At 37.3% G+C, this 27,471-nt stretch overlaps 11 protein-coding genes across 11 annotated transcripts; 7 read left to right on the forward strand and 4 right to left on the reverse strand.

The window, feature by feature from the left end:
* Positions 1-1,290: 1,290 nt before the first annotated feature.
* Positions 1,291-2,231, forward strand: BDF20DRAFT_910885 (GPR1/FUN34/yaaH family-domain-containing protein; the record flags this gene model as incomplete). The annotated part of the gene is made up of 2 exons (XM_053083756.1): positions 1,291-1,591; positions 1,678-2,231. The coding sequence occupies 2 exons, from the start codon at positions 1,291-1,293 to the stop codon at positions 2,229-2,231; spliced, it is 855 nt and encodes a 284-aa protein (XP_052939761.1).
* Positions 2,232-3,022: 791 nt separating this feature from the next.
* Positions 3,023-6,136, reverse strand: BDF20DRAFT_855465 (uncharacterized protein). Its single transcript, XM_053080244.1, has 5 exons — positions 6,114-6,136; positions 5,929-6,058; positions 5,820-5,861; positions 3,120-5,746; positions 3,023-3,043 (listed from the first exon to the last, which is right to left on the reverse strand). The coding sequence occupies exons 2-4, from the start codon at positions 5,992-5,994 to the stop codon at positions 3,203-3,205; spliced, it is 2,652 nt and encodes an 883-aa protein (XP_052939762.1). The 5' UTR covers positions 5,995-6,058; positions 6,114-6,136; the 3' UTR covers positions 3,023-3,043; positions 3,120-3,202.
* On the reverse strand, positions 6,114-7,587 carry BDF20DRAFT_329643 (uncharacterized protein). Its single transcript, XM_053075211.1, has 7 exons — positions 7,342-7,587; positions 7,140-7,259; positions 6,973-7,072; positions 6,809-6,911; positions 6,534-6,730; positions 6,423-6,455; positions 6,114-6,351 (listed from the first exon to the last, which is right to left on the reverse strand). Exons 1-7 carry the CDS (start codon positions 7,344-7,346, stop codon positions 6,325-6,327), a joined length of 585 nt encoding a protein of 194 aa, XP_052939763.1. The 5' UTR covers positions 7,347-7,587; the 3' UTR covers positions 6,114-6,324.
* Positions 7,588-7,611: 24 nt separating this feature from the next.
* BDF20DRAFT_855489 (Grap2 and cyclin-D-interacting-domain-containing protein) lies at positions 7,612-9,350 on the forward strand. The gene is made up of 4 exons (XM_053080245.1): positions 7,612-7,711; positions 7,777-7,890; positions 7,948-8,763; positions 8,848-9,350. Exons 1-4 carry the CDS (start codon positions 7,687-7,689, stop codon positions 8,859-8,861), a joined length of 969 nt encoding a protein of 322 aa, XP_052939764.1. The 5' UTR covers positions 7,612-7,686; the 3' UTR covers positions 8,862-9,350.
* Positions 9,351-10,612: 1,262 nt separating this feature from the next.
* Positions 10,613-11,560, forward strand: BDF20DRAFT_855501 (uncharacterized protein). The gene is made up of 2 exons (XM_053080246.1): positions 10,613-11,046; positions 11,254-11,560. The coding sequence occupies exons 1-2, from the start codon at positions 10,852-10,854 to the stop codon at positions 11,269-11,271; spliced, it is 213 nt and encodes a 70-aa protein (XP_052939765.1). The 5' UTR covers positions 10,613-10,851; the 3' UTR covers positions 11,272-11,560.
* Positions 11,314-12,215, forward strand: BDF20DRAFT_329630 (uncharacterized protein). Its single transcript, XM_053075210.1, has one exon. The coding sequence runs from the start codon at positions 11,506-11,508 to the stop codon at positions 12,130-12,132; it is 627 nt and encodes a 208-aa protein (XP_052939766.1). The 5' UTR covers positions 11,314-11,505; the 3' UTR covers positions 12,133-12,215.
* A 929-nt stretch (positions 12,216-13,144) lies between these two features.
* Positions 13,145-15,104, forward strand: BDF20DRAFT_814641 (Rho GTPase activation protein; the record flags this gene model as incomplete). The annotated part of the gene is made up of 7 exons (XM_053076999.1): positions 13,145-13,551; positions 13,600-13,743; positions 13,810-13,961; positions 13,998-14,141; positions 14,212-14,655; positions 14,812-14,816; positions 14,889-15,104. 7 exons carry the CDS (start codon positions 13,145-13,147, stop codon positions 15,102-15,104), a joined length of 1,512 nt encoding a protein of 503 aa, XP_052939767.1.
* Positions 15,105-15,530: 426 nt separating this feature from the next.
* BDF20DRAFT_905006 (Aldehyde/histidinol dehydrogenase) lies at positions 15,531-17,571 on the forward strand (the record flags this gene model as incomplete). The annotated part of the gene is made up of 4 exons (XM_053083105.1): positions 15,531-15,654; positions 15,753-15,802; positions 15,879-16,122; positions 16,226-17,571. The coding sequence occupies 4 exons, from the start codon at positions 15,531-15,533 to the stop codon at positions 17,569-17,571; spliced, it is 1,764 nt and encodes a 587-aa protein (XP_052939768.1).
* Positions 17,572-18,771: 1,200 nt separating this feature from the next.
* Positions 18,772-20,410, reverse strand: BDF20DRAFT_329682 (Mo25-like protein). The gene is made up of 7 exons (XM_053075212.1): positions 20,310-20,410; positions 20,133-20,236; positions 19,941-20,059; positions 19,645-19,873; positions 19,507-19,572; positions 19,190-19,439; positions 18,772-19,115 (listed from the first exon to the last, which is right to left on the reverse strand). The coding sequence occupies exons 1-7, from the start codon at positions 20,335-20,337 to the stop codon at positions 19,042-19,044; spliced, it is 870 nt and encodes a 289-aa protein (XP_052939769.1). The 5' UTR covers positions 20,338-20,410; the 3' UTR covers positions 18,772-19,041.
* A 653-nt stretch (positions 20,411-21,063) lies between these two features.
* BDF20DRAFT_910891 (uncharacterized protein) lies at positions 21,064-22,189 on the forward strand (the record flags this gene model as incomplete). Its single annotated transcript, XM_053083757.1, has 4 exons — positions 21,064-21,163; positions 21,573-21,715; positions 21,798-22,073; positions 22,181-22,189. The coding sequence occupies 4 exons, from the start codon at positions 21,064-21,066 to the stop codon at positions 22,187-22,189; spliced, it is 528 nt and encodes a 175-aa protein (XP_052939770.1).
* A 319-nt stretch (positions 22,190-22,508) lies between these two features.
* On the reverse strand, positions 22,509-27,169 carry BDF20DRAFT_855538 (phosphatidylserine decarboxylase-domain-containing protein). Its single transcript, XM_053080247.1, has 7 exons — positions 26,659-27,169; positions 26,305-26,589; positions 24,165-26,197; positions 24,029-24,083; positions 23,828-23,957; positions 22,994-23,739; positions 22,509-22,910 (listed from the first exon to the last, which is right to left on the reverse strand). Exons 1-7 carry the CDS (start codon positions 26,785-26,787, stop codon positions 22,875-22,877), a joined length of 3,414 nt encoding a protein of 1,137 aa, XP_052939771.1. The 5' UTR covers positions 26,788-27,169; the 3' UTR covers positions 22,509-22,874.
* Positions 27,170-27,471: the final 302 nt, after the last annotated feature.

Here is a 27,471-nt window from a genome sequence, read left to right on the forward strand (position 1 = left end):
TGGTGTTTCGAAGTAAGTTACAAAAGATGACGAAATCATATGTTATATTTGGCTGAGCACTTGCTTATAATGCATTTAACAATTATCACTAATATCGTCAATGAAACGATATTCTGCTGTAAGACTACTATCACGTCGTTATAACATGCATAAGAAGTATGCTATCAATTTAGGATTTTAGACATATGACGGAGTGAAAGGTATGCCCAGAATATCAAAGCCATTCAGTATACATAAGGGTGCAATCAGGGAATAAACAACCTAAAATCACAAGCTACTTAATAAAAGCCAAATTAGAAGAGAAGCATGATCAAAATTTCAATTGCTATTTGAATGGCCAACATTGTTTTGCCTTTTAGCGTTTCTTGGTTTTAGACTTCCATTTTGGACCCATATTCTGGGCTATTCTGTTACAACAAACAGCCAAAAATACCAGCAGGGTATCGCGGGAAACTTATTTCATCGTTATACGAATACTGTCTGTGTTGTATATTTTTTCTACTTTAAAACACCCGGGTAATATTCTAAAATTTATACGCCATATGCCCAACAAACAAAGACTCAATTCCTCAATTTTCCGAATTTCTCTGAGTATATTACTGAACAGAAACATGGTAATTGTTTTATTGACAGTTATTGTACTTAAGAGGATAAAGGCAGCTAGCAATTGATATAGCAATTATTTCTGAAGCTGTTTAGCCGTTGGGTCTGTTCCATAGTAACATATTATGTTAGTACAGTCACTTGTAATCCGGTAACATTCAAAATAACACAAGAATTCATGGAGAACGAAAGATGTGGTGCACTATACAAACAGAAAAATACAAAAAAAAAAAAAAAAAAACAAAAAACAAAAAAAAAAATCGCGATTTGTACAACTGACAAAATTGCATATCAGAATAGAACTCCATTATGATGAAGATGGATAGATATTCACCTTTATACATGTGTTTGAACATGAAAGATGGCATCTCAGTTCTTGGATGACTAATTGCTACAGAGAACGTACTCTTTTGAAGGATGTATCACCATTCGAAAACACAATCGGAGTCAATCTTTTACTTGCTCGCTCGTTGGTTATTTCTCGTCAGCTACTTTCAAGTAGGGTCATCTAGGGACTAAATTTTGTCGCTTTTTCAAAACGAAAATGTGGGGATTGTTTAAATAGGTTGAAGCGAGACATTTTTCTTCAACTTTTTATCAGATTCAATCACTTCTGTCTGCTTACCAATTATCTTCGCCTTCTCCCCTTTTTCAAGCTAACAATAGCTGTAAATACTGTATTCATCCATGGAGATGTCTATGCCTGCTCCCACCCCTATTCAGCGCAACACCGATTATACGCTCGTTGATAGCGAGAATACTCTCACTACTGCTACCGCACTCCAACAACATTTGATAACTAGCAATAATTCCAATCCTGATGTATCAGCAAAAAGTATTTTCTGCGTAGAGAAAACGACTACAAATCATCACAATTATTACGATATTGAAAGACATGCTGGTGTTATTGGCGGCAATATGTTGAACCCTTCTTCTTCTGGAAACTCTCGAAAACGACTAATTGGGATGGGAGATCCGTCAGTCATTGGTAAATACTCACTTGCCCTCAAAAAAAACACATTTTAGTGTAACGAAAGTAGAATGTAACCAGAAATAACCCCATATTCAAAATAGCAAATTGGGGATTTGCAAGCGTATACATGCTCATGGCATTACACAAGCTAGTGTTACCCACGAATTCAAATAACTTTATGTTCCCTGTAGCACTTGTGTATGGTGGTCTAGCCCAGTTTATAGCAGGCTTCCTCAAGTTGCTTACTGGAGATACATTTAATGGTACTTTGTTCGTTAGCTTTGGCGCTTACTGGTTGGGCGCTGGCGCTTTGATGATCCCAGCTATCGGTGGTGCATTGGAAGTGTATGCGGGAACGCCTGACCAAGGCAGAACAACTGCTATATATTTACTCATGTGGGCAACCTTTGCCTTAATGGCTGTCATCATTACTACCAAGCTTGAAGGTGGAAGCTTCATTGGTACTTTCTGTCTCTCCTTTGTCAGCCTCAATCTCGTATTAGAAGCGGTCTATAATTTGACAGGAAACGTGAACTGGATGTACGCCAGTGGTGTAGCTTGTATACCAGCTTCGCTAAGCGGTTACTATATTGGTATTGTCGACCTTTTTGCAGACCAAGGTGTGCAACTTTGGACAGGAAAATACAAGCATTAAAGAAACACCCCCCCCTCCCACAAATGCCAAGTAATACATTTTTGTATCACAATAACTTCGATATAGCAGCTATTTTTCACACCATCAGACTTTTGGTGGATCTGTTGCACAAATACCCCTCATTTTCATAAAATCTCTTTGCCCGACGTAACCTTCTGTAATATTTTTGTAATATTTTTGTAACCATATTGTCCATAATATACGTGTTCTATATATCCCTCTCCTTCATTCTATTACTCATCCATCTCGCACTCCTTGCTAGGTCATCCTGCCAATTGTAAAATTTTTTATTGAATAGAAAGTACTATTCTTGTAAAATGAAGATAACATATCTAGTATGTTCGCGTTTTGATACACTGATCTTGGATCTCTATCTACTCTGCTCGTGATCTTTCCGCGGTTTTATTCTCATCGACATCCTCCACTCCATCATTATCGTTATGGGTTTCTTGTTCACGGTTATTGTTAAAAATAGATGTACCCATCAACGAACCTTCAATCCATGACGATATGTGCATGTCATTGTCGTACGACGACGAGGATAGTAAATCGTTATTGGTACTGGTAGTATTGTGGGTTAATGTTAAACTGCTGTGTCTTCTTGCAACTGAATTTAGATAATCATCGCCCTCTTCGATATTTAGAAAGTCGTCTTTCCGTAAATTGAGTTCAGTGGAAGAACCAGAATCAGATTTATCATCGTTGAAGACTTCTTCGTCCAACGATGGTGGTTCCAGCGTTATATTCAAATCCGATAGTCTTCGAGTGTTTCCACTTGCAGGTATGCGATTAGTTAGAAGGCTTTGCTCAAACTACGTGAAAAAGTTCAATTATAAATTATTATCAGGCGCTAAGTGCGTAGAAAGAAAAAGTAAACAAATGAATCACCTTAAGCATTTCCTTTTCCATCTTATCTTTCATATCCTCGAAGCCGTAGAGGCATTCGTGTATAAAATCTGAAAGGTCTGGAATTATCCACACGGTAAATCAATATAAAACAAAGCAGTCAGTTGTATCCCATGGCAACATGCTTTTCTTTTTTTTTTATATTGACAACGCGATTTACTTAAAAAGTCCATATCTTGTAATTCTTGTTGGTCGATCAGATCAGCTGCCGTTTCAGAAGAATATTCTTGTTGTTTTCGGATGTCGGCCCCATGTTGTTCCACAGCAGCTATGCCCTGCCATCCATCGCCCAAATCAATTTGCTGATTATTCGTTTCATCTTGTTCATGCAGCTCTTGTTGACAAGCCTCGGCTAATGTATCAATGGCACTTTCCAAGCCCATTATTCTGTCAAGTGACTCCTCTATATCGTCATCTATCGTATCAATAAAGCCTGTTACAGGCCCGGGTGATATGCGCACATCATAGTATACATAGATTTGATCCTCAAAATCAACATAGAATAAACAGGGCACATTCACATGATTGGCTATACAATAATGCCCAGCCGTGAATGCGCAGACACGGCCTTCGAAAGCGAACTTGACTAATTGGTATTTGATTCGTGTCGTGTCAACATCAAGGCTTTCATTACTGCTGTGTGTGCTGGCGGAGTCACGGTCACTGCTCCTATCGATGATAACACTATCACTTTCATCTTCATCATCTAAGCGTTCGCTCCAGTCAATGAGGTAGGTAACACCATTCCAGGCACAGGCCACAAATAAATCACAGCCAGTTTCATTGTCTGACTCGCTGCCACCTTCACTCCAAGATACACTTTCATAATCACTGTCTATTGTCGTCTCCTCTACTGCTTCGTCTGTTTTTCCTGATTTTAGAGCATTAATACTATCTCTGATAAAGTCGCTACTGCTGTTTTTGTTAGCATTGAGATCGATCGAACACTTTGATGGGACACGTGACAGTTCTTCATGTTGTTGCTGCTGCTGAGGCAATGAGGCTTTTCTCGACGATGCGGTAGTTGTTGAGATGGGCGATGACCCAGCAGCAGCTTTCTGTAATTGTTGTTGACGCGGCGAAGAAGAACCTGCATTGTTACTGTTATGAATAGGTGTTTGCGTGCCACCGTGTCTGTGATGAGGTGGGTGTAAATAGTAGCCTGCAGGCTTCTCCATTAAACTGATGTCGGTGGCGTTGTTCAACCGATTATTATTGTAGTTTACGTTCAAAGTGGCTAAACTGAATAACTTATGGGTAACAAAAAGATCTTTATAAGAAGTCGCTTTTGTTCGTAAATCGTAGACAGAGAATGTGCCGTCCATACTAAGCATGCCTACTTTGTTGGTTAAGAAAGAATCGCCCATCAAGTGTCGTTTACCAATCACTATTTCGGTAGCTATAGCACCGCTTTCTATTTCTTCGCCTTCCTCCTCCTCCTCAACGTCCGTAGTTCCTCCCGTCTGATCTGATGTTGACAAAGACAATGGCGGCCAGCTTCTTCCTCCTCCTGCCGTTCCTGAACGTTTTTTTGTTGCAGTTATTGCAGAATGGTCGACAGTAGTATCAATGGGTATATCAACAGAAGGAGAAGCGAAAGCTTGATGCTGTAAAAGTATAGATCGAATTCTGTCCTGATCCTCGGCCGAAATATTAGAGATATTCGAAGGCTGGTTTTGTCCAAAGTTGATGGATGAAGTTGCTGTACCATTTAGGTTGTACTGAAGGTCATCAGTGACGTTGTGTTGCTGAGGCGTAAAGTCTTTATTCAATCGTTTGCCATCTTGGTCTATAATCACAAATGTATTTCCTGGTTGAGCTACGAGTAATAAAGGTTCATCTGGTTTTTCAGGATGAGTAGTCGTACATAAAGAACTGATTTGACCGTCAAAAACCCACATATTCTTGTCCAGGAGCCGGTACTTTTTGCTATTGTTTGAATGATGCTCATCCGCTGCTGTAGTTGTAACGAGTGATGTATTAGTCGTAGTAGATGCTAGTGTTGGCCTCGCAGAATAATTATGTTGATAATGAGATGGATGATGAGTGAGACCAGAGGTAAGGTTAATAGATGAAGAAGTATGGTTAGGTGATAATACTGTGGTAGCGTTCACATTACTATGGTTACTGAACGATTTGTCATTGATGTTAAGGCTAGTAGTACTTGCTATGGGATGTATTGCTGTGAAATCTGAGGGAACAAGTTGAAATGCATGCAATATTCGGTCGGTACGTGCTAGAATGATTTCGTTCAATCCGTCATTATCAATATCAGCAATCAATATTTTATTCACGTTAACAGGCACTTTCAAGGTTAGATTGGGTTTTTCAAGATCATGTATGGATTTTGATAATGCCTGTTGTGCATGCTGTTGCTGGTTGCGAAGATTATCCTCCTCATTCAATAAAGACGTATTGCTGCTACCGCCATTCATAGCTCTTCTGAAATTTCGCATAGTTGAATCAGAAGAGCGTCTACCTCCTTTTAGATAATCATGAATAGATATATGTTGCTGTTGCTGTTGCTGATTGAAGGAACTCGATGAAGCCTTGGTTTTGACATCAAATATATGAGCGTGCCCCTCAGCGTTAACGACAACAATTGAATTCTATAATGTATCGATAGTTAATGATAATGAGTGCATAAGCCTAGTTTACTGCAGAAGTGTTGTCTGTCATTACTTTTCCGCTATTTCTAACATCACCCACTGCAATACAAGTGATCTATTATAAGAACATACAATTATCAAGAGTCATAGAAGATTACTCGAATTCTCAATAAAATAGTTACAGTTCCTAAATCGCGACAAATAAATGAAGGATATCCATCCTCACACTGACCCTTAAATATGGCCATGTCACCATTCAAGTTGCCAATGACGAATTCGTTCTCCTAACAGTTGAAAGAACAAAAACAATAGCTTCATTGCGTTGAGTGAATGCGAACGCAAAATGCAACCATTTTCATTGTCGTACATTGTCATCGTCTACATCACCAATGACAAGCGCATGAGGGTTCATATTTCCTGAGAAAGACCATTTTAGTCTTTTCACAAGGGAAATAGTTCTCATTTCTGCTTATATTTGGCAGCTTCAACTTGCAGCGAAAAAGAGACGAAGGAAAGCTTTTTTTATTTCTGAATAATTTTTTCTGCATAATTTCTAGCTGCCCCGATGAAGAAAAAGTCTACCAGCGCAAGTAATGTGTAGGACACTAGAAACGATAGATGAATGAGTGAATTTTTTGCTCTAACTGTTTTATTATACTAAGCAACTTTGAGTTACCTCGTATCCATTAGGGTTCTTTTCTAAGTACATCTATAAAGTTGATTAAAATTAATACCCTTCCTACTTATTTTCGATGAACATATCAGGGCATATGTCGTTTTTGTCTACCTGATGATAAGTCTCTGCATCATAAAATACATCTGCTGGTACAATTTGCGTTATGATTTTCTTGCCTTTGTAATGCTTTTCTTGCACATCTTTTGTCACTTCTTCAGCGATAGCTCTCTGTTCGGGCGAATGATAAAATATAGCTGATCTGTATTGAGTACCAACATCAGGTCCTTGTGCATTTATAGTAGTAGGGTCTAAGATATGGTATACTAGATTAGACGGAAACTTCTTGCTATATATTCCTATAGAGGAAGAATATTTGACAGTTATACCATGCATTTTATAGAAGAATTCTACCAGAGCCTCATACGGAACCTTTTGTGGGTCAAAATCTATTTCTAAAGCTTCTGCATGATGTGTACCTCCTGAACAAACCTGATAGCTAAAAGTGAATACTTTGATTTCCACTTTACTTGAAACAGCGTTAGAAGGATACCTCTCTATATTTAGGGTTTACGGTATTGCCACCTGTATATCCTACTTTTGTTTTGATGCCATATTGTCCAAAATGCTTCTTATAGATGTGCTCGACACCCCTATAAAGGGAAGGGTAAAACACCAATTAAAGTCATACTCAAGTTTGAATTGTCGTTTTGGTCATACCAGAAACAACCAGCAGCAAAAGTCGCTTTTTCTGTTGTGGCCATGATAGATGCTCTCATAGTGAAAGTACGTAAATGATTCTTTAAAAGAGAAATTCTGGTCAAAACAGTACTCATCCAGCTGAGAAAAAAAAAGAGAAAATGCAAAAAAGAATCAATTCAGAACAAATAACCGATTACGATTTGTTTCAAAAGTATATTGCCTCATTTGGATTAAAGTCCTCTGCAAATCCCATAAATTCGGATGAGACTCGCTTTGAACTTCAGTATTTATATTTATTGAAGTTTGATATACAATGATGGTTGTCTCAAAAGAAGTATCCCTCAAGTAGACTGTATTCGTCAGATAGAAGAGAAGTATGAACAATGCTTACGATTGCAGGAATCAAACACGCATTTTATGCAACGGGTCGTTTATATTCCTAACTCAGCCACTAAACCAACCTCACTGTGATCGGTAATTCTGCAATTCTTAGAGTTATCAAGTTTCCATAAAATCAAAGACTCCTCTTTTAGGTACCAGACAATAGTAGATTTCTCGAAACAATATGTCCACAGAGGAAGAATTCCAAGGTATATTATTTTGTGCTTCTTCTTAATCTGCGTCACTATTAAAAACTTGTCTTGCGTTTAATTAGCTAAGCTTAAAGCTTGCTGCAAAATGTGCAATGTGTACCTTGACGATTTAAAGGAGGATAGAAAAGTTGAAGCCAGCTCTGACTTTAATACAGCTACTTTTCAGCAAACCATGGGTAATTCAGTTGATAATGTCACTCGTATTTGTCGTGTTACTAACGATGATTAAACAGTAAACCTAGGGAAGATCCTTTCACACAATGCTACTAAATTTACTTTATCTTGCAAACCACCTCGTAAACCCAGCGACGCTATTCACATGAGTGGAGAAATCAGTAATACACTCTATCGTATTGTGGGATTTTATCACACTGTTCCAAACAGCAGTGGAAAACTTTACAAATCAGCCTATCGATCCCTCTTAAGAGATATTTTGAACGGTGTCATCAGTTTATGTACTAGTTTCATGTCGGAAGAGAACAAGAAAGAGACTGAAAAGGAACAGCAACAAAACAAATTGCCTTTCATGATACCTACAGCTGCCCTCTGGGAAACATGTGAAGAGGCAATGAGCGATATCAATTTACCTAAAAATAACAAAGAGGCTACATTAAAAGCGTGGAAACGGCTCACAGAAACGCTAAATGATGCTAGAGAAGAGGTACATAATATTGTAGCTGGACAAGACAAATCGTTAGGATTTGACGATAATGAAGACACTGACGATGAAAGAACAAATTTAAACGAGGAGGAGTTAGAAGTAGCCAAGCAATGTGCAAAATTAGTAGATATGGCAGCTTTTGTAATGCAGAAAATCGAACGTCGTTGTATAAAGGAAAGAGCAGAAATGGATGTGCCTGTACGATGGTTAGACGATATTTATGAAAAATTGAAAGACCTAGTGGACGAGACAGATGTTTTAGTCTCTCAAATTTATGAAGAAGATTGTAACACCATGAAAGAAGAAGCAAAAAAATATACCAGGGCATCCATAGAATTAGTCAAGCTGGCTAAGCAATGTGCACCCGAGGAGCATACAGAATGGTTCGCTATATGTGAAAATAAATACGAGTCAATGTTGTAAAATTTGATTCATTTTCATCTTCGTTCTGTAACGCGCGTGTATTACTAACTGAAAATAGTATGATCTAAGTTTGTATTGTGATGAAGCTAGTAGGCTGTTCTATTAGCATCGATTGGTGATGGCAGGTTAAAGCGTGAAATTTGCTGTCATGACTGGTCCGTAAATTTTCTTCACTATTTTACGCTTCCGTGTCTCTCGTACACTGGCAGAAGAGTAATATAATGTAGATGAAAGATGACATACATTTTTACCTTGAAATTATACATTATTATTGTCAACGATGTTGCTACCGGTGACAGTGATACTTAAAATTTGCCTTGCCTTGCACTTTTCAAACATCAACTGCTTCACAAATGGAAAAATTAGAAGAGCACTGTGGAGAACTGGGATAAAATAGATAAAGCTTTGAACGAATTATGGCTGGCTCGCTATGCGACTAAAGATGCTGTAAATTATAGAAGGATGCCTAGAAAGGAAAAAGCTCTATCAATTGATGCATTCAGCCTTTATCATTTATTCTTAGCATAATAAATGCCCGTTTATAATCATACCTTAATGGCCATTTAGCATAACTGCAAAGCTTGAGAGTAGAGATTGGCATGGAATGTCTTTTTATTATTTGACACTGTCGGCAAACACAATGATGGTCACTGTACCGACCCTCACGTACTCAAAATAAGTTCATATCTGGGCGCTGTTTCTGAAACGCCAAGGAGCGCTTCTTCGAAATTGTTATCACTGACAGCGACATTATTTTTGACAGAGAAATCAACGAAACCTACTAAGAAAAAAAAGCGAAAACTCAAATATAAGGTTAAAACTTTCTCAGCAAAAGAATGTAAAACTCTTCATAATAGATTATTTTCTGTTTGCCATAATAATCGAAAAGCTTTACTTGCTCAATAATGTTTTCAGTATCTTAATCCTATAACAAGACTTTTGCTATATCAATCTTGTAGTCCAGTAGTTTAGCAATGAACGGAAGAGTTTGTTCACTCAGACCTGTCATAGTAATGCATTATCTCGTTTATTAAATCGATTCCATAATCCGATATGTAAAGAAATAGCAAATTACATTTCATAGCCTAATTTCACAATCGTATCTCTTTTTGCCCAAGATTACATAGCCTTATAGATACCAAGAAATTTAAGTGTAATTGGAAACAGACTAGCAATAACATATAATAGAAAGGCTATAATCTTCCACATTAAATTCATCTAAATCTATCTAATTTTAACAATGATACGTGATTAACGATTGCGCATTTTTTAAATAGTGCTCATACTAAACAAGCGAAACGGAAGGAAAAGAAGTCGATTTTAAAGCTGACAAATTATTCAATATCTGAAGCCAGAATCATCAGTTTAAAGGTATGGGGCTGGAGAAGTAAAATGCTTGAATGCTTGATCACAATAACTGCCCGTCATTAAAAATCATCTTTTTGCTTAGTGAAGAGTGCTTGTTATTCATTGAACAATGACCCAATACCGACGCCTCGCATATATACTTATATATGTTATAAAACTGTAGAAGCTTTTAAACGGTAGACAAAGTACCATTTTTATGCTTTTTTTTGGAGGACCAAACCGAGGACCAAACGCAATCAAGTTGATCGAAAAAAACGCAAGGACCGGGCAATCAAATTTATAAGTGGTTGATTAAGCGAGGCGTCGGTACTGGGTCGTCCAAGAAGTACGGTTGCAGTTTATTTTTATTTATCAATAGGGTTTAAATTTAGTTTAAATTTGTCTAATGTCGGTTTTTAAAACCTTTTCCCTTTTCCATTTTCCGATTTCTCGTGTCTCTGTGGCGTCTATTTTTGATATCAAAGATATGAATATTATTAAAAGAATGATGATGGAAGAAACAAAATTAATTTTAGAAGAATTATTGTTTGATTTGCGTGTGTGATGCTGTAAGTCTCTCTTTCTTTCCTTTCTTTCATTGTGATTTTTGCGTGCCTGTATAATTTGTCTGTGTCTTCTTTTCTTTTATTTACAAAAGAACTGCGATTTTTTGTATAAATGGCATTACGCAAGCCAACAATAAAGGATGACATTTCGATCAACAGCAGCTACTACTACTGTCAATATTACTAAAGCGGCCACCACAACAATGGCAATAACACCAACAAAATTACCTATTGATTATAGATGCTACAGATGTAAAATAGTCTGTAAAAAAGGTGATCCCAACGTTATCCGAGCTGTCGGAAATATCTATCATCGGCAATGCTTTCGCTGCGATGTAAGTTTTATATACTTTTCCAACATCTTGATCTTGGCACAAGCAAACGTTACAAACATATTGTACCATTACTGAAAAATAGCCCCTACTACAATTTACGACATGAATGGATCTTATATTATTGATTTAAATATTAAATTTAATATAAATGCCAATCTTGTTGATCCATCATACATCATTGACGAATACCTGACATTTCTTTAAAAGGTGTGCAATCAACATTAATATATGTCTTGTAGATAGGAAGGGACCACATTTGTTTGTCATGTTTCTTGTGCTCAAAAACAACCAGTACCACAGATGAGATGAGAGCTCTCAATAAAAGAATCTTACTCATTTTTCTCTCAACGATAGTTTTGTGATAGATTTGTAATAGACAAATTCTATATATACCACCCTACTTATCAACAGTCGACACCGAATGCTACAACGGCAGCAACAATAGCAGAAGAATTGGTAATGTTGGATGACAATATACATCGTCGCAGTCATAACAGCAGCAGCAGCAGCAGCAGCAGTCATAGTACTTCGAATGATGAAGAAGAATACGGAAATCAGAAAAATACACTTATTTTATGTGAAAAGGATTACTATCAGCACAGTCAATTGAAATGTCATCAATGTAACGAAGCTATCAATAATGATGATTATGTTGTACTCAGTGCCTATAAATACCATAAAAATTGTTTGCAATGCATTGGATGTACTATCACTAAGAATAATAGTCGTAGTAATATGGCCAGTCATGAAAATGGAAACAGCAACAGCAGCAGTAGTAATAGAAGTGGCATTGAAACTAGTTTGCATGAAGCTGTGGGATTAAATCAACAACGGAAACAAGTTATGTCAACAAAAGAAATATATGATTATGACGGAAGACCTTATTGTCGGTATCATTTCTCACTTATCAAAGGTATAGAATGTGCTGGTTGCGGACAAACCATTCTACATCATAATAAAGGAAGGGAAGGCGGCCCGAAATGGCATTCCGAATGCTATATGATACAGAAGTATTGGCATGTAAGATTGATAGAATTAGAAGATAGTAATGATTCACAACAAGGTAAGCTATTCATATTTACATGAATTTACACACACTGCTAATACTGTGATTCTCTCAAACAGTTGAATGCAAAACTAAGGAGGCTCTCATTTCGAAACAATATGAGCTAGAGCTCCTTCGAATCGAAATATGGAAGGAACTGAGCCAGTATGAGGATACAACGTCAAAATTAGTATCAAATATAATAATAATGAATCAATTAAGGGATTATAAAGAAGAGTATTCAATATGTAAGACTTTGTATAAGCAACTAAGTATATTATTCACTGTATTGGATTCACTATTCATACATCAACAAGCTACAAGTAAGCAGAGAGCTACTTATTCGCATTGCAATTACACATAATGTTTACAAGATTTGCCTTATTTTTCTTTAGATCTTACTTGTGATGTATCCGTTCAAATTTTGAGCAATAATCTTGCTTATTTTTTTGATATTTTATGCCAGTACTCAACTTCAGCAACTTCGACTATCAACAAAACCGAGATGACTGCTTTAGCGAATATACTGATAAAGATGACATCTATTCTATCTCAATGTATAAGAGATTTGATCAAATTGTCGTTGCAGCAGTCTATTCTTTTGGTAAGTCATAATTACTATATTTAATTAACTTTCCATTTCTGATTCTATTTTAAAATAAGGAACGGAAGTTCGGACCAGAAAATGCTATTATTCAGCAAATGCTATCAATGTTTGCTAATCAACAATATAAGAAGAGATTGGATCTCTCATGCCTAGACCATAATTTACAACTAATAGATATGGCCACTACTAGACTTGGCTTAGTTATGAATATAGAAACTAGCACAGCTTTCAACACGAACAACTACCATTCAAGTGAGACTTCTTTTTTCCTTTATTTTTCGGTTACACGCATAGTTGACTGAATATGTTCGCCAATTTTAGGTAAAAGATCTGATGAAACAGTCTCATATAAGGCGCCCACTATCGAAGTCAAAAATAACAATATCAACAACAATAACAATAGAACAACTTTTTCTCCTTCTTCTCCTTCTAGTATCACGACAAAAATGGTCAACATTAGTAGTAGTTCAATTTCACAGTATCTATCACGCAATCTCAGTCAAGACACTACTTTCTCTACTGCTTCCTCGCCAACAACAACAACAACAACAACAGATAATTTAAAAAGAAACAGATCAAATCGTATAAAAACAGACGAGTCTCAAAAAAAAACCAATAGTCGAATTGAAGCAATCAGGAGAGCCTTTACGACAAGCAGACCAAAAGGCTTGAAATCAGTGAACTATGGTGTTTCTTCTCCAGCGTCAACAATTTCACTCCTGCAAAATTATAACCGTCATGATCAAACGAGATCAGTTAGTGTCTATAGTCAAGCAACACCTCTATACATATCACCACCTGACATTGAGCAACTGCATGAGTATACTACTCTACCATTATCGCCACCATCGACGTCTTTCTTTTCCTCAGCCGAAAAATTGGGAGAAGTACATAATAACAGTACAGCGATCCTTGCTAATACTGCTGCTGCTATTAATTATCTTCCAGAGCTATCAGAACAACAAGATACAATTGTTAGACAAATGGCAATACTTTATATCGATTCAAAGGTGGATAATGACTGTATTGATCTAAATAGCTTGCTGTCCCTCTCAAGTTCTTCTTGTAGTAATACTTCAACTTCAGCCTCCGCCAATCCCGTTGGTAGAAGAGCTTTCTCTTCATCAGCTTCAACTCTATGGGAAAGACTAAAATCTCATATATTAACACCCAGTAACAGCGATTATCATCAAGCAGTACCTACTGTCACTAACAATAACAATGGAGATAACAGAATAATTGGTGTTTCATTATCTAATCTTAGTAATAATTCTTTAACTTCATTGTTACCAGAGCAAGCACAGCACCATAATAATGGAAGCACTACGAGTATATCATTCGAAAAATGGGTATCAATATGCCCTTCAGTAGCAGCATGCTTTTCACAAAACTCACTTATACCCAATTTCTTAAAAGATTGCATATTAGCCATGATTGAACAAGGTAAAAATCGAGCAAACTACACATCCGTAAGCCACACTTGGTATGAATCTAAATTCAACTTGTTGAATAGACATTACAACAGAAGGGATATTTAGGAAAAATGGTAATATTCGTGGCTTGAAGGAAATGTGTGAACAACTCGATTTGGAACCTTTACGAGAAGATTGGTCTCATTTCTTCATGAACCAACCCATTATTCAATCTGCAGCCTTTATAAAACGATTTTTACGCGAATTACCAGAACCTTTACTCACTTACAAATTACACAAATTGTTTCTTCTCTCTTACAAAATTGCTACTGATGATGCTTGCGACAATAACGATGATGCTACACCTGTTACACTGATCCATTATGCCATATGTTTATTACCAAAGGCCAATAGAGATATTTTATTAGCCACCCTAGCGTTATTAAAATGGGTAGCAAGACATTCAGACAAAAACAAGATGACAGTGCAAAATCTAGCAAGAGTCATGGCACCGAATATTTTGTATAATATCCAACACAACAACAGTAATTATAGCAGTACTGCTGGATTGACGACCATCAATAATACTTACGGTATTAGCAGCAGAAATCAACAGCATCAAACCGACGTGAAAAATGCATCTTTATATCACGGAGAAATCTGGGTTGTTTCTACAATGATTGAGCATTTTGAAGAGCTAGTCAAGGTAAACATTGATCGGTACACTCACTTACACTAATTATGTTCAAAACTATTAACCGATATTGTACCTAAAAAGGTTCCTCCCAATATCACACGACTTCTTGAACATCCTAAAATGTCTGAAGTAATCTTTGCCCATTCTATCGATTTGACTTCTTCCAAGCATTTTATCAGATCCTTTGGTCATTTATTAAAAGTTAAGAAAGAAGTACAACAAAGCAAGCATTGCTCCGCATCTACAGCTTCATACTTGCCACCTTCACCTTCTATTCGTGCTAAATACCACTCTTAATAGTATTCCCCCTTTCCTTCATTTTATACATATACACGTATATAACATCATCAAATACCCTCGTTTCTCTTTACCAATTCATCTCTTTCCTATATACCGTGCTTTTTTCTTATGTAAGAAAATTTAAAATATTTATAATCCTATCACCTATGTAACAACTTTTTCTGTATTTTGTTCATTTTTGAGCTGCGCTATTGTTATTTCTTTTATTTTATTTTTTTTCCGTTCTTCAACCTTTCAACTATCATTCGAGAATTGTTGTTCATGTAAAAAAACTCAGATTAGGATGACGGTCGATATGACAGCAATAATATTTTTTTTTACTTTTCAGTTCCTTTTTTTTTTTTCTTTTTCCTCAAAATTTCCTAAACTTCTTTCAAAGCAAATACTGTATTATACCATACTGAAAGAAGAAAGGTTTTCAGCATGGCATTAGATTTCACGACAACACAATGGATCACCATTGGTGCGGGTGCCATTGTAAGCTGGCTATTGTTGAAATGGATCACCTCGCCTTCACCCAAAAAGTTTACTGTTAAGGTACCTGAAGGTAATTCTTTAGTTGCTGTTGTAAAGTAGACCTTTTCTACTTGAGAGTCTATTGACCGAATAGAAACATACTCAACCTGCGCTATTTATTGTTTCTAGCTGCTGACCCCAAGTGGACTGGCAAAGTTCTTGAGAATCCCTCTATTCGTGTAAGTTTGTGTATCAGCATTGCAACCAATTCACGAGTGCAACCTTTATTAAGATATTCGTTGAAACTGTAAATAGGATCCTAGTAATCCTTCAACAATCGTGTGCTATGATCCTTCTACTGGCTATCTTATTGATACTGTTCCCAACCCTACTGTTGAGGAGGTGAAGGAGTTATACAATCGTACCGCTGCAGCCCAAGTAAAATGGGCGAAGACCACATTTGAACAACGTCGTACTGTCCTTCGTTCCTTATTAGCTTTTGTTTTGGAAAATCAAGAAACCATTTGTAGAGTGGATTGTAGAGATACTGGAAAAACCAGTAAGTCCTTTTTTGAATTTGAGATGGAGGGGATTGGTATACTGGATGTCATAGTGGTCTAATTTACCTTTTGGTATTTTCTTTAAATCAATAAAAAAAAAAGTGATTGATGCTTCTTTAGGTGAAATTATAACTACTTGTGCCAAATTACGCTGGACTATTGATAATGGTGAATCTGTATTGGCTGATGATTATAGAGCACCTGGTTTAATGATGATGTACAAGCATTCAAAAGTTGTTTATCAACCTTTGGGTGTCGTCTCTGCTTTGGTCAGTTGGAACTATCCTTTCCATAATGCCATTGGTCCTGTCATTTCCGCTCTCATGTCTGGTAACGGTATTATCGTCAAGTGCTCAGAATATGTTGCCTGGTCTTCTAAATACTACGAGCAAATCATCAAGACTTGTCTTTCTGTCAACGGCTTTGATCCTGACCTTGTCCAATTCGTACCTGGCTTTGCTGATGTAGGTGAAGCTGTTGTTCAAAGTGGTGTCAATCACGTTACTTTTATCGGTTCCCCTGCCGTCGGTAAATTGGTTCAACGTAATGCCTCCGACTACCTTGTGCCTTGTGTGCTAGAATTGGGTGGTAAAGATTGTGCTATTCTTTTGAAGGATTCTGATCTCGTTCAGGCTATTCCTGTGTTGATGCGTGGTGTTTTCCAAAATTGTGGTCAAAACTGCATCGGTATTGAGCGTATTATTGTTGCTGCTGAAATCTACGAGAAAGTAGTTGAAGAAATGAATACACGTATTGGTAAGCTTCGTCAAGGTTCTATTCTTGCTGAGGGCGAAGGCGTGGATTGTGGTGCGATGACAATGGGGAATCAATTCGAAAAATTGGAAGCTCTTGTTCAAGATGCTGTTTCTCACGGGGCTCGTCTTCTTCGTGGCGGTAAGCGTTATCATCACCCTAAACATCCTTCTGGTCAATATTTCGAACCCACTTTGCTTGCTGATGTTACACCCGAAATGGATATTGCTAATATTGAAGCCTTCGCTCCTATTATGGTGATAATGAAGCATCAAGGTCCTGAAGATGCTGTCCGTATTGCCAATCTTTGTCCTTTTGGTCTTGGTTCTTCTGTTTTCTCTGCTGATAAGAAGTTGGCGGAAAAGATGTGTATGCAATTAAAAACCGGTATGGCTAATGTCAATGATTTTGCAGTTAATTATCTCTGTCAAGGTCTTCCTTTTGGTGGCGTTGGTATCTCCGGTTATGGTCGCTTCTCCGGTAAGGAAGGTCTTCGTGGTCTTTGTGTTCCTAAGGCGTTTACAACAGATCGTATTCCTGGCGTGAAGACTCCTATCCCTCCTATTTTGGATTATCCAGTACAAAGTGCTAAGAAGGGTTGGTCCTTTGTTAGCGCTCTTAATAACCTAGTATACAATCCTGAAGTTCCTGCCAAGGTTGGAGCTTGTGTTGATCTCGCCAAAGCCAACATATAGATTTAAAGAGTATTCCATCATTCATCATTCATTATTTTTTCTAAAAGATAAACCTATAATCATAACGTCAAAGTCAAACATACAAAAGCATTTAACGTTAGAGCGACAATATAATTGCATCTTTTTAAGCTATCGCGAGACAAGCCGCCTATTCCTATCGATCTGAACGACTAAACTAAAAACGCGTCGTTATTAAGCTATTGCATTTGACATTCAAATTTGATTGTGTTTAGCAAAGCTTATTATCCATAGTTTTCTGCGAATTGAGATCCCTATTTGCTTCTAATACAGTTTCTTTTGAACTATTCATCAATATCATTGCTGACAAAAGATTAAATCATTTTTCTTTCGAGCAGGCATGGTTATCACAGTCCCTTGAGAAGCATTAAAATGATGATTCCTGTTACAAGAATCATATTTGAAGTTCCCAGAAACACATTGTCATTTTTTGCGTCGTTCACTTCATGGTTGCACCAAAAAATCAAATAAGTATAGAAATTTAAGTACTTGAGCGAGGCTAATTATATAATGAGAACACTACGGGGATACTTACACTTCGTAATCAGCTCTTGACCATTGTCCGTATGCCATTCAGAACTCGAAAACATTGCTCAAAGACGATCGTGATTTTATATAATAGACCAAGTAGAGGGATCAGAACGACACGCAGAAAGGTGAAGTGTATTACAACAACGTCTCACGTGTCTAAGGTGATTTACATAAAGTATAATGTGTGTACTTTAAGCAGCAATATACTATAAGGATCAAGACAGGGCTTTCGAGACGCACATTGAGAGAGCTAATTGTGACTAACAATATCAGTTGTCGACCTCTAATGCAACAAAAGTAATACATTGCTGTACCATTCATGTTAATGTCGTTGTTTATACCGTGTGTGATTCTTTTCAGGAAGAATTTTAGTTTGAGCATGGCTCAGGACAAATTCCTTTTTTTTGTTAGGATGGGGCAAATTATTCTTGCATTTTGAATACATCTGTTATATGTTGTTGTTGTGTGTATGCCAAAAGAGTTATAGTCAAATAGGATTACAGGTATTTAGCTGATTAGAGTTGCACTAAGACAGTGCGGTTTTTTTCTCTTATCAGTAAGTATTGCTCGTTCATATTGGTAGAAGAAACATTCTCTACATTTTCACCTCTAGGAGCATGCATCTATTCTTCCGTTCGCAATAGTTTATGCCCAATCAAGCGTTACTTCTTATTCCATATAAATTGTACTCTTACATACTGAGAATATAGTTGTTGCTCTCGGAGCAATGGTTGGCAATTGATTTTCATGAAATTTTTAATATAAAAGAAAAATATACAAAGTATGCTAGCATTGACGACTTCATAAATGTTGTATTTATGTGCAGGTAGCCGTGTATGTGAGCGACGAGGGTGTTATATATATATATATAATGTATGTTGTGGTTAGCGAGGTATTATTGGTATGGGTTTACGATATTTTTTAATCCTGAACAGGTTGTAAATCCTGGATTTGTTTGATAAGGAACGCCTTTTCATCATTGAATTGCTCGTCATCTAATTAATGCATCAGGATGAGATTAATAATTGAAAAATTGTTGTAGTTTTTGCTCTGATACTATTTTTCTTACCTTGTCTGTCATTATGGAAATTGCCCAGGAAATGAATCAACTTTTCCTGGTTTTTAATCAGGATATCCACGATGGGTCTTGTTTTATGCGGATTCGCAACAAACACTTTGAAAACATGGAAGGCTTCGAATTGAATGTTTCTACTTCTATCTCGGAGTAGGTTCATCATCAGTTTTAAGTTATCTGCATTACTAATATAACGCGTCATTACTGTAAAGTTGGATCTGTCCAGCAAAATTTCACCCAGCAACTATGGTCAAGATGTTTTGAGTTGATAGAGCCCATTTCCGATAACTTACTGAAAGAACAATCTTTACCTTTAATGATTGCCGCTTAGTAACATAGTTCTCTGATAATAGTAGGTTTTTATAATGTTCGAAAAACTAATAAAAGAGCGCGATTTACTTTAGCAGATTATTCTTGTAAGGAGGAGTCACGATAAAACTCTAACTTACTTGATCATAGTTCAACTCTAAAAAGTCGGCCACCATGGGCTTGTGTTTTGTCAAAATCTCCTTAAAAGAAGCAAAAGCATCTGAAGCTATATCAAATGTGCTCATTTCCACATAGTCGAAAAATTGATAGAACTTTGGCGAATACAAGATGATTTTTGCTAATGCTTCGTGTCGGATACATTCACGTAAAATTAAACCGCAATTAAGCGCTACTTCAGGTTGCTCATAACTAGATTGGAACAAAAGCCTCATTAAATATTCCTGGCTTCATCATAGGCATGTCGCTGTCAGCTTACCCCCTTAACAAGTTGAAAAGGATATCCTCCCGGGCACATAGATGCTCAACGGTAGGCCAACGAGAACCAATCTGTCTTCTCAATAAATTATTGAAAATTTGAGCGACATCTTTCTTAGCCTGTAAGAAAAAGTAAAGAATAATGAATTATGGGCTTACATAAATTTTTCACCTGAAGAACAGAGCTCCTTACCTCAAATTCAAACTTATGAATATTTAAAACCAATAATTGTAGTAAATCTGTCCTATAAACTTCTTGAGCTAGCTGAGCAACGAGGTCTGGACTAGGTTCGTGATCTAATGAACATTCTATGTCAGCACTCTTGGTGAATAAGTACTTCTTTAAAATGCTATTGGACTCTCAAGATACCATCTTCACCATACAAGATATTCTTCATCAAAACCAAATATTTCGATATTTCCTCAGTTGCCTAAACCCATCCATAACAATATGAAAAATTCAACCAATAAGAAACATGGTAGCTTTTTTTTTTCCACTTGTTACCTTTCGTTTGTCAGGTCCATCTAACTTGTGAATGGCATCCCTCACATGCTTTACAAGATCATGGGGCGTTTTCTGCTTTGGCTTGAAAATGTTAAAGTTCATTTTCACGTGTTGATGATCCAATGACGCTGAAGAGAAGTTTGGGATGGAAGAAATAAGAAGAATAATCTTCAGTATGGTGGAAAGTTATTTCAAGGAAAGATGTGAAAAGGGATATGAGCCAAAAAAAAAGGCAACAAATAAATACATACAAGGTTAGGGCAGATTGTTTAACCCGCAAATTTATTGTGTGGTCTGCCAACACGCGCAAAAAGACCGAAACTGGAGATTGAAAAAGCCCAACTTGTACCAAGGAGGCAGCAGCATCATACAGTTAAACCTATGGAATTTGGCGTTTGCTCTATAAATGGCGGAAAGGCAAAATGAATTTCGGAATTAGAAAAATAAATGTCATGAGTTTGAATTGTTTTTGTTCATCTCTATGGGAAGTTGTCGGAACTAACGAACTGAAATTGGCTGTAAGATGGTACCTCTTCCCAATTACAAGATATAACACCTGGAAAAATCGGTATGACTTTTTTCTTTTTTACAAGCTTTCGATATAGTGTCTAACTATAAAATGACACCAAAGCTCGAAGCTAAATACGGAAAAAGAAATCCTACCAGTAGCAGACGCTCATCAATAAAAGTGACTCCAGCCAAACTGTATTCAGGAACCAGTATTAATTACAACAATACTCACGCGTGGTGTTTGATTAAGCGAACAGTCTGACCTTGGAACACTCTGGTCGTCCGCACAGATTCAAAAAGCAAAATATTCTTGAAAAATTGAGATGAGTGTTAGGCTGATCAGGGCTTGTGGTTAGCAAACTCAGAACAAGTTAGAGGTAAATGACAGTGAAAAGAAGCAAATTAATGTATATACTAACACTTTTACTATTGTCAAACTACAGGTAGCAACTAGCAAGAACGATAGTGAACGTAATTTGCCTAGGGTAGGTTCTGACGGTTCTGTCGATCTTCCTGAACAAGGAACTTGCTTTCTCCATTTAGAAATAGCGCTATTGTTAAGAAGATATGCTCAATATAGAGAGAGCTAAAATACCTAAACCTCGGTTACTACTTTAGTCTCCAACAAGACTTTTATTGAAGGTAAAAATCTTGGTCAAGATGTCAACGATGATACACTTTTATATTCGACATTTCACACGGAAGTTATTCTATCTTGCTTCCCTACTCTACCAACAAGAGCAGAACACAATTCTCCACAAGTAGAAGCTCTGACGTATTACGCTAACTTGAATACTGACATCAAAGAACAAAATTAGAAGTCATTTACGACTACTGATCAAGGTGTCGTTATGGTCCAAACTTCTGCTTTTGGTGGGTGTTGATATTCCTAATATCAGCTATATTTACCACATTGGTATTGCAGACTCTCTTTTAGAGTATGTTCAACAAAGTGGTAGAACTGGCCGTAACGTTAATTCGGTATCCGAGGTTGCCTGTACCATATACACAACAACAGCAGCCTATGAATCACTGCGTCAACTTCGCTTGGGTTCTGCTAAGCTTAGTGACGAGCAAAGCGTAAGACGTAGTATTCAGAGTGTGATTAATTATTGCGAGGTGAGTAATAAAGCATAAAATTTGGGATAGTTCATGTCTCTTATATACCCTGTTAGTAAAAGTTACCCATTGATTATTTACATCTATTTCTTCTCTCTCTCTTCTAGCCCACATAAAGCCTTAACGTTTGCTTTCAATATGTTAATAAAAGTGAAATTAGATATTCATCGGAAAGCAATAATCAAATTCTACTGCTGTTTAGCTGCCAGAAGAATTTTTTATTGTATGATATTGATTATAGTCTTAATATAGCTGTTGACTGTAGAACATAATAGTCTATGATTGTTTGCACATAAACAGCTTCAGCGTATGCCACGTAATGAAAACTCTAAGGGTTTAAAAGCTGTCGTTAGCAAGTAGAGTACGATTTTGCGCGTTTACTTTCATTGTCTGCATAAGACACTGAAGCTTCAAAAGATACACAAAATCAATATATTATTCTTACGACGGTAATCAGCTTTATTTCATTCTAATTCAATCAATTTTATATTGCTTCTCTGACGAAAAGAAAAGGGAAAGCATATAGAGTACTTGTTATGCACTTTTGTTTGAGTAGGAATTAATGCTTACACCAACCATTACGATACCAACTTCCACAATTCGGAGATTTTCAGCTCATTTGTTCAGCGTAGTAAAAATCAAATCGCAATAATGAACTCAACAATACAATTATATTAATTATTAAGTTCATCGGTGATCGTTTTACTTTAAATTGATAATGTTAATACAGAAGAGAAAAGGAAGTATATAATCTGGGTTAGGGGGGGGAATCTCTAAAATAAATAGTTAGTAATAAGGATATCAAGGATGTACGCCAATATGATTGCCGACGCGCACCTAAGATAAAAACGTAAAATAAACCCCAGACAGTCGATTAGTGTAAGTGGATATGAGCAGATTTATCTTTTTAGAAAGCTTACCAGTGTTTCTAACGAGTTATTGGCATTTTCTAACAAATCTTCATCAAAACGCAACGCATGCTTCTGGAATAATACGACCAAAGTACTTCCACCAAAGGCGAAGTAACCCAGCTCATCTGTTCGTTTGAGATAGTCACCAACGCCAGCAGTCAAAATAATGGAGCCAACCATCATTGCACCTATACAAACAACTGCTACTTGACCAAACTCCTCCGTCTCCATATAGACTATGTCTCGTTTATTTTCACCGTACACATCTAGAGTAGTTCGAATAGCCATTGGATTCACAGTAAAGTACTGTCCTTCCACATTATGTATTTTGCGAATGGTGCCATCTACTGGAGAATGGAAACGGTGGTAGTCTTGGGGAGCCAATCTGAAAATAGCCAAAGATCCGCCTTCGAAATACTTTGCTTCCTGTGCATCATCGAGCAGCTTGGACAGACTGAATTCCAAACCTTTAATCCATAGAGTAGTAGCGGCGTCTACAGATGGGAATGCCATCATACGACAATCAGCAGGACTGACGGCAACTCTTTGATTATCAGGTGCATCACATGGCCGTGACCCTGGTTTCAGCTTTCTGTAGAAAAACTCGTTGAATGTTTTAAAGTTTTCGATAGGTTCCAGCACTTCGCTCATGTCTAACTGATGGAATTTTATAAAAGGTCTGATCTCACGTTGAGAAAGAGGGCTATCAAAACGGCGGCCTTGCTTGTAGGACATATTTGCTAGCAAGCGCTTAGCTAAAGTTATTATGGTTAAACAGTGTCAGAAAACACCCTCTTGTTGCTACAACAATAAACTTGTATTGATAAAAATAGATACGCATACCTGCTCTTGATTGAATACTTGATTTCATTCCTTTATATAAGAGCCGCATGCCTAATCGAATGTAAACACTCATCCGTTCATCGATCAACTGCCCTGTCAAGCGGTCTTGAACAATAATATTGGCATTATTCTAATAACATTATTAGTTATTTTATATGGGAGATTCTATTAGTTTCACTTTAATCGTTTTGAGTTATTTACCTTCCCAATAGAATATCTTCCATAGCCGACTTGATTCACTAGCTTAACAAACCACCTAAAATATTTTCAATCGTATGATGATGAGTAAGAAAAATAAAGATATTGTCTACTTTCTATAAGCGCGATAAAGACATACTTCCGTTGAGCTTGTGCTTCTGAACCAAAATTACTAATCAGGAACCTATCAACAGTAGTCCAATCATTAGCTGCGCAAGTTGCAACATGAGTGATGATGTCCATCTGCCCACGTTTTGCCAGATTGGGCTTGTGACAGATAGGACATTCATTCAGCCGAATCACTTTTTCGTGATGGTGCTTGTTGGTTGTGGCTGTCGAACCATCAACATCCTTTAACTGAAGCTGTTTCAAAGCTGTATCAACATATTGGATTCCTTCTCCTTCAGCCAAAGCTTCATAGTTAGATTCATCAGGCGACACAGAGGATGCTGTTGCTGCGCTGGAGGAACCAGACCTTGCGGAATCCATATAATCATCGTCATATTCATTATGACTGGTGAAATAGTCGTACTCACTTTCATCGTCTTCATCTTCATCCTCTTCTTCATCATCTATGTATTCATCATCATCCATCATTTGTCCGTCTTCATAGTCGTCGTCCTCATCTTCTTCATCAGAATGCTCGTAGCCTTCTCTTTCTTCCTCGTCATCTGAGGTTGCCGCCATGAAAAATGGGTTGGCGGTCGTATATTTATCTGCCGAGATAGGTACATCTTTCGATTGCTCAATAATGACGTTCGGGTCTTCTTCTGTTTTATCACTAGCTAATATGAATGCTTCTAAACTTTCGACCAATTCATCTAGAGTCAAATCTTCACTAGGATCTTTATCATGCTGCTTCCAAAACTTATCAAGTGTGTGTTCTGAGATATTGGAACCTAGTGCTTCTAGCATCGTCTGTACTTCCAAACGATTCATTGTATTTGAATTATCGGCATCACATGCTTTAGCCAAGGCCATCCAAAACATTCGTCTCATTTCCACATAAGGCACAAATTTGGCACGGAAGGTTAGCATTGGGTGGCAGCTGTCTTTCCATTTTTCCGGTTTCGCCAAGTTTAAGGGGATGGTATGTCGACCCATATTGCGTTCAATTTCATTAGAAGAAGCTGTTAGACAATCCTCCTCTCTTTTATCCTGTTTTTCGGAATCCTGATGTTCACTCGTTGACAGGGAAGGAGTAGCATGGGCCAATGCATCTACTGCTGAAGATGGACTTGTGGGCATTTTCTGTATAATGTCTGCAATTGTGATCTCCTGAGAGGCAACAAAGTCATTGTTGGAAAACTTATCTTTATCATAAATGGCGAATTTGATCTTGTAATTTTCTTCTGTGTTTCGCACATGGAAGAATAGCTTTTCATTCCACACAGGGTTCAAACTGTGTCGAATGGCTCTTGTACGGAAAGTAGAAGTACCATAACTGATAATCACAAAAGGGTCCATATCAAAGCCAGTTCTTGTCATATTACGCTCAGGGGGGAGGTCCTTTGCGCTCTCAATTTCCAAGAATGTGACGCCCATTATATCTGAATAGAACTTTGCGTATCCCCCTTTGGAGGCCTTTCGGTTCTTTTGTTTTCTCTTAAACTTTCGTCTAAGTTTCCTACCCTTTTTCTTATCACCGGTCGTATCACCGGATGGAAGGGTCTCCGTCTGATGGATTGCAGGTGTTGAAGGAGCTGTGTTAAATGCAATGGAAGAGGATGAAGTAGTAGAGGATGTTGAGTGATTGTGTCTTAAGGGTCGCCTGAAACGGCTACTAAACGAAGTTGTACTCGAGCTTCCATGTAAAGCAGGCATAGGCGCGGGTACCGATGAAGAGAGAGTTTCCTCATCCACCGATCCTCCTATTCCTGATTCTGCTTCAGTTTCCCCTGACAGCTCCTCATCTTTGATGTTGCTGGTGCTATCATCGGCTAGTAAAGACTGCCAGTCGTCTCTTAAAATAGCATCATCATAAGGTATTATGTCTCCATGACTCGTCTTTAACAACAATCCATATTGGATCTGTATTTCGGTTTGCTCACTATCTGAAAGTGACTCTGGGGCTACTGCTGTCGTTGTCGGTGCTGAGTCATCCAGCTTCTTTCTTCTCAGGTGAAGTCGTCTATGCTGTCTGCTTGGTAGCGACAAAGGAAGCCATTTGGGCTAATTGTATCGAAAGAATTTAAAAATAGGTTCATTGAGTATTTCGTTACACAGGTGTAATTGCCTCTTTTTTTTTTTTTGGGTAGAATGATGCCCAGGCAACTTACATGAGATTTCTCAAAAGTCATGGATTCATTTTGTTTAAACAGTTGGTCAAGTGACAAATTGATTTGACCCAAGAATATAGAAGAGAATCGATCTTTACTATACACTGTAATGGATAATCCTTGCTTCTTCAACGCCCTCAGCCTCCTCTTATGACCTAGAATATCATTTGACAAATTGAACTCAAAGATACAGTTCCACTCAGGATTGGACGATTTTTTCAGAGTATCTGTCCTATGTCGGATCCCACCACAACAGACATTTGCATAAGGGCTAAGAGCATTCGTCTATGATGGTGATAGAGAGTTTCATCAATGACCCTTTTCTATAGGCATTTTACTTGAGTATCCTTTTACCTCATCATCTCGAATTAAATTGCGTGCTTGTATAACATTGACTTTTAAAACGAGTTCAGCGGAATAGAGATCTTCCTTAACGCTGTTATTGCTTGAGCTTTTATACGATTCAGGTTGATTCGGTGGCATTGGAGAAGAGATGGATGAGCTTCTTTTGTGTTTTCTGAAAGAAGACAATCGGTGAACAAAGGGTATACGACGGTGTTGTGAGCTAGATGTAATATTGCTGGTGTTAACAGGTTCGCTATAAACACTATTGTTACTACTACTGCAGCTACCAGGATTAAGGAAGCTATTATTTGCACTAGAAGTGCCAAGGTTATTTTTGGGAATCAATGCGTCAATTTTTGATGGCTCTTGTCGCGTTGAAAAAAGGAGGGTATCTTAACCGCAAGTGAAAATAAAAGAGTAGTTGGACGTCAGTATGAAAAGAAGAAAGAAGAAGAACAATTGAATGCTTGGACTATAAAAAGAATCGTTTAAACTCGAGCGAAACGCAAAAGGAAGGCTTTAGTGTAAAAACTAAAAATAAAATCTCAGACCCTATTTGCCTGTATACTAAGACTCTATTTTACCCAAAGTAATAGGCTGAATTTGATGATTTAAAACGTTAATTTTCTAATATCAAAAATGGCTCAAAATGACTCTGAATCAAAATAACAATCATAACTGATTGAAACATTTAGCAATAGAAACAGTGCTCTTCTGATAAAGGGGTAAATATATATTTTTGTATGTGATGAATCATGAAAGGTTTGAGGCACTATTTTTTTTTTTTTTCCGTTTAGAAGCAAGTAAGGTTTTTTAGACTAT

Source organism: Mycotypha africana (assembly GCF_025528875.1).
Source record: "Mycotypha africana strain NRRL 2978 chromosome Unknown BDF20scaffold_2, whole genome shotgun sequence".
Taxonomy (NCBI): Eukaryota; Fungi; Mucoromycota; class Mucoromycetes; order Mucorales; family Mycotyphaceae; genus Mycotypha; species Mycotypha africana.